Source organism: Leptonychotes weddellii, chromosome 1 (assembly GCF_054177405.1).
Source record: "Leptonychotes weddellii isolate Sample4059 chromosome 1, ASM5417740v2, whole genome shotgun sequence".
Classification (NCBI taxonomy): Eukaryota; Metazoa; Chordata; class Mammalia; order Carnivora; family Phocidae; genus Leptonychotes; species Leptonychotes weddellii.
In genome coordinates this window covers 99,329,502-99,339,700 of record NC_138369.1, presented here as the reverse complement: position 1 = coordinate 99,339,700, position 10,199 = coordinate 99,329,502, and the positions used below count along the sequence as shown (strand labels likewise).

General features: G+C 42.8%; 1 protein-coding gene across 3 annotated transcripts; it reads right to left on the bottom strand.

The window, feature by feature from the left end:
• Positions 1-3,064: 3,064 nt before the first annotated feature.
• Positions 3,065-6,518, bottom strand: C1H3orf80 (chromosome 1 C3orf80 homolog). Of its 3 annotated transcripts, none has more exons than XM_081828796.1 (2): positions 5,017-6,518; positions 3,065-4,673 (listed from the first exon to the last, which is right to left on the bottom strand). In XM_081828796.1, exon 1 carries the CDS (start codon positions 6,307-6,309, stop codon positions 5,560-5,562), a length of 750 nt encoding a protein of 249 aa, XP_081684922.1. In that variant the 5' UTR covers positions 6,310-6,518; the 3' UTR covers positions 3,065-4,673; positions 5,017-5,559. The 3 variants fall into 3 exon arrangements, with proteins under 3 accessions (XP_081684922.1, XP_081684921.1, XP_081684930.1); XM_081828795.1 differs by having other exon boundaries at positions 3,065-5,110; positions 5,240-6,518; XM_081828804.1 differs by having other exon boundaries at positions 5,240-6,518.
• Positions 6,519-10,199: the final 3,681 nt, after the last annotated feature.

Below are 10,199 nucleotides of genomic sequence, written 5' to 3'. Positions count from 1 at the left end.
AATGAACACCTTGCAAGAAAAAGTTGAACCTAAAAACAAAGAGAAGATACTTTTAAGACCCAGGAAAATAATCAAAAGTAATTTTGGTCTGGTAAAATCTTTGGTCAATACATAAAATTCCCACAAACTGAAATAAGACAGGAATAAATCTGGAGGATTCTAATCCTTTCTATGATGAAACAAATGTAGCCAATGAGAGACAGAAGATAAAACTATTGACAGTTCCTCAGATAAAATCTTAAATAATACAATAGGGATTCTTCGAGATCATCCAGAAGCAGGAATAAAAGAAATATAAAGTTAGAGGTACCGTCTAGTCTACCCAGTAAAACAGTGGTACCATAAACAGAAGTTGAAGAGGAACCCATGCAGAAATCCGTAAGAATGTCAAAGATAGCAAGCAATAGAAAATCAAGCTATATTTGAAGTCTACAGGCTCAAATAAGGTCTTCCCTATAAAGATAGAATATGATCATTTATCTAGTATAACAAATAGAATGTCTGTGAGCAAGAATAAAAATAGTTAACCATTCCTCAGATAAAATGACACAGAGGAAACCACAAAGATGCCTGTGAGAAAAATCTAGAAGCATAAAGATATAGCAGTCAACGGACATATAATATACTTGAGGTTTGGAAGCCAAAATAAAGTCCCTGTCACTACTAAGACACAAGGGTCTAATTCTTTGCTCTTATAAATATAGCAGAGAGCACATTTTTAGGGAAAAGTAGGGAGAAAAGTGCTGACAATCCCTCCAGAAAATTTCAACTGAGGAAGCAAAAAGTTAAAAGGCAAATCAAGATTTATTGTTTGAGATCTAGAAAAATGAAAATTCTTGCTAGAGAGCTGCAAAGATTCAATCATTTGCTCAGTGACAGAGAAAATCTCTATGGATAAGAATAACGAGAAATATGTTTACAGTCCTTTAGTGGATAAAAAGGAAAAACCACCTGGCTCAAAACTGGAAACCAATAGAAGCAGATGCAAATAGAAAACAAAGAACACTTTGGGGGAAACCTGGTGGCTCAGTCGGTTAAGCGTCTGCCTTCGGCTCAGGTCATGATCCCAGGGTCCTGGGCTCAAGGCCCGCATTGGGCTCCCTGCTCTGCGGGGAGTCTGCTTCTCCCTCTGCCTCTGTCTGCAGCAACCCCTGCTTGTGCTCTCTTTCTCTGACAAATAAATAAATAAAATCTTAAAAAAAAAAAAAAAAGAACACTTTGGAAAATAATGTTTACCAAAAGAAGAAACTTTGTGCAAAAGACCAAGCCATAGCCAGAGCAATATTAAATCACAGAAAAGAGCAACTTGGAGTCCTATGAGATGTGTTTTAGTGAAAACAAATCCTGAAAATTCAAAGCAAGATAACATACAAAGAAAGAAAATAAGAACTAGGACAGATCAAGACAATGAAGATGCTTAGCTAAGAAGTTGAAGAGGAAAAAAAAGTGATGATCTTTAGTTCAATGGCAAGCATAAATGTCCTCCATTGTAAAATTTTTGCTGTAAAATTAAAAGTGAATTCTGTAAGTAAAAGAAAATAAAATTAGGTTCTATATGTATTTAAATATAATCAAAGTATTGGTTTTATTTGACATTTGATTATTTTATAGGCAAAATTTAAAAAAAAAGACATCCTTTCTGGGCGCCTGGGTGGCTCAGTCGGTTAAGCGACTGCCTTCGGCTCAGGTCATGATCCTGGAGTCCCGGGATCGAGTCCCGCATCGGGCTCCCTGCTCGGCAGGGAGTCTGCTTCTCCCTCTGACCCTCCTCCCTCTCATGCTCTCTCTATCTCATTCTCTCTGTCTCAAATAAATAAATAAAATCTTTAAAAATAAAAATAAATTAAAAAAAAAAAAGACATCCTTTCCATCTCTATGGAAGAAAGGATGTCTTAATTCTTTACAATTAGCTGGTTGTTGATTCATTCTTTGTTGATAAAATACCGTCCCTTAACCTCCTATCTTTTCCCAATGGATGAAAGGTGAGTGAGAAAGTAAATTGTAAACTAGTAAGGTCAGATACAAACTTGCCAAATATTCTATTACTGAATGGTTGTCTGTAATGTACAGTTTTGGAGAGATGATTAATGCTGGGCTACTCAAAATAAAACAACTCATCATTGTTTCTTTCAAACTGGAAATCCAAATTAATTATGTTCATGAAATTTTTACAGAAATCAATGCAGAACATTGTTTAAATCTGAACACCATATTCATGTTTATAACATAAGTTCCAGCTGTGAACTGTTTCCTTTATTAATTACACTTGAAAGAAACTGTATACATAAAGTACAACATTGAGGTACTTGGCCTATTGCTTTTTAAACTGTTGAGGTTATTTCCTTAATATTCCCTTTAGCCTTTACAATTGAATCTTGTTTTCCTTATATAGTACACCTCATGCCCTTTGGCATAATTGCCAAAGCCATTTTCCATGGTTGAATTAACGGCCTCTTGAAACTATCATTCTATCTCAAGAAGACATTTCTCCCTTGTTTATGATATTGAACACCAACAACAAATTGCTTTTAAGCAACTGATTTCATATATATGTGTGTGTGTGTGTATATATACTTATATAATACCCATAATTGAAAAATATGAGTAGAAAACAGTCATGCTTTTAAGCAACTGATGATTATATATATATAAATATGTGCATATATATACATATCTGTGCCCTCACCTATATAAAAAAATATTGAAAATAAGTAAAATCAGCAACTCATCACAAATTATTTTCAGGTGAGAGAATAACTTTTCTACATTAATGTTTTCTACATTTCTATTTTCTACTAGTTCTATATAATAAATAACTTCCAGGTGAAATCTATAAAATTGATACACCTAGATACCACGCTTAGTGCTTTAAAAATGTCTCTATCCAGGCCTTCTAGCATTGTGAACACATAGGTTGTGTGTGTATTAACAGGGTATGTTATATATGTGTGTGTGTGTTACCATGAAACATGTTCATTTACCACTAATAAAAATAGTTTTTAAGAATTCCTTCCCCCCCCCCCAAAATCGTGCTTGGTAAATCAATGAAGTGCAAGAAAAAAACCAGAGTCAAACTCATTTTTATTAACCGAGAGATGTGCATAAAAGCTTGTGTGCTGTGTAGGAAAAAAACAAGTGTAAAATTTGTTGTAACTTTAAAATTCAGTGGAACCTCACTGCATGACTAGTATTACATTGTAGACATTCTGAATTTTAGGGAGAGAAATGTTCCATAGTTGATACAAGGGAAATACACTTGATTCATATTATAAGTGTATTTTTACAAGATTTTGTTGCAAAGCTCAAGATGCTAGTAATAGCAACATATAGGATATACTTCATATACTGGTACTGGATATTCACGTTGATGTTTCAGATACGGGTGAATTTTAAGATGTGTCTAAAACAGGATACCCCCAAAGGATAAATAATTTAAAAGATTATGGCTACTTTCCTGTTTGTTTGAATGGTGGGTGGCATTGATAGCCACATGTAACTAAAATTTATAGTGTTTGAATAATATTAACATATGCAATTACTCAATATGATGTGATTTCATTAAATCTTGTACCAGTCTCAATTTAAATAGTCTCAACTCCTTATTGTTTTGCCAAACACAGCTTAAAATTGCTTTTAAATAACAAAGATACACATTTCATATTTTAATGCATTGCCATATAGTCACACATCTGATACAATTTGCACAGAGAAAGATTTTAATGTTTTTCTGTGTTTTAATAACACTTCAAATGATTTTAATGACAGGGTCATTAGCTTTTAGCAGTTTAGAGTAAACCATTCTATTACAATTCAGACTTCCTTAGAACTGTCAGACTTTTTCTATTAGCTTTTAAAAGTTTAATCATTTTCTCAAATTAATTTCACAATTAAATCACTTCTCAAATTAATCAGATCAGTTTCTTCTAATACAATCTCAGGATTGTCAAACTTTTTTAATCATAAGAACAATGTTTCTAGATACATATGTGAAGTTCACATGTAAAATCTTTCTTAATGTAACACTCATCCTTCCCCAAGAAGAGAAACCTTTGTTTTCCTTCTTTTCCTTTCATGGCAGTCATAAACTGCAGTAATTATATGGTATACAATATGTATACTGTACATAGACTATGTGCATATGTACATTATACACAATGCATTTTAATATATTATTTTATATTACCATTTGCTTAAAGAACATTTCATAGAATGGTAGAACTGATACAATGACATTTATGTTTTTCTTAGGATATGCTGACTAAATCCTTCTGCAGTACATTCCTTGCACAAGTATGGCTTTAAGAGAAGTCACAAGTTCTTATGTTTTGCATCATGTTGTGGAATGTACTTCAAAACAAACGGAAAAGCACATGACATCATGCTTCATGGTATGGCATATATGTATCAATCATATCTACATATAACTACGTGGTGAATGATACAATTAAGACCTAGACTACACAATCTACAGTTATTACAAAAGTTATATATTATGCCACAGTACTAAAAATAAAATATATTCTCAAATAGCGAAAATAAGATATCCTTCACGTGTTTTATGTCACGTACGTTTTCTCCTTTGCCCATGCCTCTTTTTCTTCCCCATTGTAAATGAAATCATGTCCAATATTTTATTAAACAATAATGACAGACAATTCCCGGGCCATTAAGGCCTAAAAAAGAGGAAAAGACGATTATCTTGTCATTAATTGCACAAATACACTCCTGATACGTTCAATACATGGTAAAAATATAAAAATAAAAGACAAATAAATATAAATATCTTCTCAGTTATTGGCAAATCCAAAGTCCAACTGTACCTTATTAAGAATAAGGTCTTCTATATACCTAACTGCTGTATCTTCAATAGGTACAGCACCTAACTGGACATTACGGGAAATTCCCCCCTCCCCCCCCGCCATATTGTGAGCCATCAGCTGGGACTATGCTTGGCCAGGAATATACCAAGGGGGTTTATTTCGGTTCTCCGCAAGGGAGGGAGGGATTCAATCACACCTAGGTGCTGCTCTCCCCGACCGCGCGCAGCAGTCTCCAGTCGCCGCTCGCCCCTACGGCTCCTCGCCCTCCGCCCATCTTGGGAGACCGTGACCTGTCGAGGCGAGAGGCAGAGGGATGGAACTGCGTGCTTTCCCCTCATCCCTAAAGGTTACTGCCTTTCGCTCGACGCACTCAAGGGCTCACGTGTTCTCTTTGATTCGGAAAGCAGGCAGGCACTTACGAGTGAACACAGGACGGAGGAGAGGCTGAGGGCGGGGACGTCCTTCGAAGTTGCACTCCAGCCTCGTCCGCTGCCGTCGCCTCCGCCGCGCGCGCCTAACGTTTCCTTGAACCGAATGAAACGTAGGGAAACTTAAGATCCCGGGGGAAAGCTGGAGTGTGGGTGACTCCAACCCAGGTGCCGGGCGACAGGCGATTCGGCCCGGGTGCCGGGGGGGTCTGAGGAGTCGGCGGTGGCAGCGGCCACCTCTGTCGTTGCATCCCACCCGCAGCCCCCCTAGGCGCGTTCGGTCCGCGCGGTCCTCGAGCGGCCGCAGACGCTCAGATGAGCGGGAAGCGGCCCTCGCCGCCGTCGGACTCCCCGGCGCAGCCGCCTCGCGGGCGGCCGAGCACCGACACGGGCAGCACGACTTCCCCGGGACTGAGCTGCTGCAGCCGCATGGACTCCTCGTAAGTGGGCAGGTACTTGACCTCCTCGTAGCTGGGCAGCTGCAGGAAGACCGGCGAGACCACGCGAAGCTCGTGCTCCGAGGCGCAGGAGGGGGCCGAGCGCCCGCCGCCTCCCCGGCCTCGGCCCCCGCCGCCACTGTCCAGCAGCGAGTCCTGAGAGCCGGCGGCCGCCTCGTCGCGCATTAGCGCGGGCGAGTCGTCGTCGTCGTCGTCGGGCGGCTCCGCGGCCCCCGGCGGCCCTGCGCCCCCCGGCGGCCCGGGCCGTGGCTGCCCGGGCCGCGCCTGACCGTGCGGGTACCTGCGTGGGCTGGGGCAGATGATGCGCTGCAGGAAGTAGCCGATGGCGAAGAGCACGAGCAGGATAAGCAGCCCGGAGAGCTTGCGGACGAACCAGCCCACGTTGTCGAGGAAGGCGTGCAGCGGCAGCTTGCAGCAGCGCACCGCTGTGGCGTTGGCCGCGTCGCAGCAGCGCTCCCGCTCGCCACACGCCAGCTCCGCGCAGCCCCCGCCGCCCCGCGAGGGCGCCACCAGCGCCAGCGCCAGCAGTAGCAGCAGCGGCAGCAGCGGCGGCGGTGCCGGCGCCACCGACAGGCCCTCCGCTGTGACTCCGGGTCCCCACATGGCCGGCGCGGACAGTCGCTACTGTCCAGGGAGGGGGTTGGGGGATCCGTCTGTCCGCGTGTCCGTCGGCCCCTCCCCGGGCGCTCCGCTGGGTCCCGCGCGCCGCCTTCCGCGCCTCCGCTACCTGCGGCCGGAGCAGTGCTCACTTGGCCACGCTTGGGCGGAAGGAGGAGCCCGAGGCGCGCCGAGGCTGCGGGAGGCGGCAGCTCCTCGCAGCCGGAGCGGCCTCCTGAGCTTCTGACCTTAACCCCGCGCGCCCAGCCGCCCGGGCCGGGCTCAGGGCGCTCGGAGCTGCCCAAGATGACAGAGACAGCCCGTGCGTGGCCGCCGTGGGCATTTTCGCCCCGCCGGCGGCCTTCTTCCAAGCCCCCCTTGTCACCCTCCGGGGCTGGAAGGGTTAACCTCCGCGCTGAGCACGGGAGCCCCCTGATCTCGATTAATACTGCCGTCGCGCTCTTCCCCGCCAGTCGGGCGGGGGCTCTTGCTCGCGTGGGTGTCTCAGTTTTAAGTGATTGGATTTCCCCAGGAATGTTATTTAAATTGACTTGCGACTGGGATTCGCTTACCATCTTTCTTGTGATCTTTCTGATTAAAAATGGATGATGGCCATTAATGGCTAGCGCAGCCCCGCAGCCGTCCCAGAGCTTGGGGCTTGGGGACCGCCGGATGGTTCTGGGCAGATCCTTGGGACTGAGAAGTTGGAATTCCACGAGACCTCCAGAACAGAGAGAGAATTCCCCGGAGAGACTCAGGTCAAGGCACCACAGAAGTAGCCCCTGGAAGGCAGGGGAGTCCTCTGTCAGGGTGACTCTAGTTGACCAAGGAGAGGACAGGGGCCCCACATTTCCCCAGCGGCTCATCCGATAAGACCCAACTGCACCCGAGGCACAAAGCGGGGTTTTGGGTTCCGGGGTAGAAAGAGGCCCCTTCTCCAGCATGAAAACGCATCTGTGAAATGTCAAAGGGGAGTTGTAAGTGGTTGGCAACGTTCCTGAGCATTGATCGGCATATAAAGGGTCTTTCTCAAGGTTATTCTTGTTTGCAGAGTTTGCCTTTAAAGGGAGTCTGTGCTCTCTCTCTCACTTAGCACAGGGGACGGAGTACCGGCCCTTGAAGTCACTACTCCTTGGGGGTGGCCCTTAGCGCACTTGGGAGGAAAGGCAGTTGCCGCGGTTCCTGACCCGCAGGGACGTCTGCTGGGTGGTGGCCTTCCGTGTCCTCTTAAAAAAAGAGCGACACCGTGGAGAAGCCAGGAGCTGGCGCTTTTATTAAAGAAGACTGAAACAGACAGTTATCGTTTTAGGATTAGGATTTATTCATTCCTTCACACCTTAAACACTAAGACCCCTATAAAGAATCAAACAGGAAACTCCATAGTCATTGAGAGAAAAAAGTAAAAGCAAAGGAAAAGTATAGAGACAAGCAGGATACAAATGTAGGCCAGATAAAAGCAGACTTCTCCAAGAGTAAGTCACACTGTATCTCCCTAATAGCCTGATGGACCAAGGCTAAGGGTGGTGGTTTGATTTAAACAGGCCATTGACCTTCCTAAGTGAAAACATTTAAAATATTTCTGCTCCTGGGAACACCTTACTTTGCCTCATACTCCAAAACAATCCTTTCTTCTTCTGGAGAAGCTTGGAAGTGTCCCTCAGACAAGTTACTTCATGTGAAACTTGGTTGAGCACAGGTCCTTCTTTCTAATTTCTAAGCTCTCCTGAAGCCACAACATTTCTCTGTGCCATTGTCTATTTCTCTGTAGGGAGACCTTAAACCAATTTTGTAAAGCTTGATTATCAAGGGGTTTCAAATTGTAGTCAGATAAAGGAGTGGAAATGATTCATTTTTAAACAGTGAACACTGCATTATTCTTTTATTCACCCATTCTTTTGCCAAATTTACATTGAACATTTTCTATATTCAAGGAACTCTGTTAGATGTTCACCATTATTGGGGGGGGGGGGGATTCTTCCCCTAGCATGGAACAAACCTAGTTCTGCACTCCCAGCTGCCACTAAATGGAGTAAAGAAGAGACTCCACAAAGGGCAACAAGTGGCAGTTTTCTCTTTGATCATGACTTATTCTTCCTTTCCCAAAGAAAAAAATAAATTAACAAGTTTCAAACAATCTCGAGGATAAAGACAATTCATAACTTGAGATGGGCGTTGACTGTGAAGTTGAAGAAAATATGAAGATCTCTTTGGGTTTTTATTATCTGATCTTTTAGGATTTCTGCTAGTAGTAGTAGGAGCAATGGCAAAATAAAGGAAGAGTGACAGGTTTGGTGATACACAGGTGAAAGTGTGGGGCGCTGGGTGGCTCGGTGGGTTAAGCGTCTGCCTTTAGCTCAGGTCATATTTCCCAGGGTCCTGGGATCCAGCCCCTCATCAGGCTCCCTGCTCAGCGGGGAGCCTGCTTCTCCCTCTCCCTCTGCCTGCCGCTCTCACTGCTTGTGCTCTCTTTCTTTCTCTGTCAAATAAATAAAATCTTAAAAAAAAAAACAAACCACATAGGTGAAAGGTGCCTTACTTATTGTTATTTTGAAATTACTAAACAAACAGCATTTGAATGGTTTAATTTCTATCTGCCTTTAAGGAGTTAGAATTTGTATAACGTTAGAACAGAGTAGAAGAACAACATAGATCCTATATAAAATAAGACATTGGCAGAGTTACTTATATGAAGACAAAGGATGAGGTCTGCAAAATGAGTATGAAATGGATTTTTATTTGATTTTTTTCTTTCCAAATTGATAGCCTCAAAGTATCATCCATTAAAGACCCTCTACAGAAACTGGCGCCTCTGTTTTTCTTCTCTGACCTCAGTCTCACTTAATTCATTTTTATTTGTAATGTAATTTATAGTGTACAACCTTTCGAAGGAAAGAAAAGAAACACTATAGCTTTAAAAGCTCCAGAAAAGACCTGATCTTTATTACTCAGCATCCGTATTCTTTATATTTGTAACACACAAATGAATGGGGTAGACTTAGCTCGCAGAAGTTCAGAAATTCAACTTAGTGAGGAAGATAGAATATAATTATATGTTCCATAGAATAATTGAAAGGTAAAGGAAGATCGCAATGTAAAAATTAAAAAGAAACCTTATTTTGTTGAAAATTGGCACTAAATTGTATGTAAATAAGTGTGTGCAAGAGAAAAAAAATCAGATGGAAGGGGGATGGGGACTGACTTTTATCCAAAAAGCATGGTGTCTTGGAGTATAGCTTGATAGAAATTAAGAATATTAATTGCAGGGCGCCTGGGTGGCTCAGTTGGTTAAGCATCTGCCTTCCGCTCAGGTCATGATCCCAGGACCCTGGGATTGAGCCCCTCGTGGGGCTTCCTCGTGGAGCTTGCTTCTGTTTCTCCCTCCCTCTCTGCCTCTCCCCGCCCCCTCCCTCATGCTCTCTCTCAAATAAATAAAAGATCTTTAAAATATATATATTAGTTGCTTTATCTTGCCATAGTGCTTGAATTTTTTGGAAAATTTACCTTCCTCATTTATTTATGCTCATATGAATAAATGCCAAATTAGCCATACTTTGCAACTTTTCGGAGCAGAAGAAAAGAAACAGAATGTGACTGTGAGCTGTGCCTTCAAGCCTGCGGAGCAATAGTTCTGCCCTTTTCACATCCCTTCTTCAAAATGTGTAAACGTGGGCAGTTGGGACCTTGTAAACCATCCAGTCTGTAAGAACTCTTTATTCAGGGTGTGTAGCATATTTCCTTACTATTAACTTGTTATTAAAATTGATTTATTAACCATTTCATTTTATGGTTTCCCTCCATTTGCAATATGTTCTCCCTGAGCAATAGTAAATTAAGGGTTTTATTGTAAATAGCATATATTTGCATAAATGTGCCTATATAGAAATAATTTGTGATCT

What these genes read in the sequence shown, in the direction of transcription:
- C1H3orf80 (XM_081828796.1), bottom strand. Translation starts at nt 6,309, where the DNA reads ATGTGGGGACCCGGAGTCACAGCGGAGGGCCTGTCGGTGGCGCCGGCA.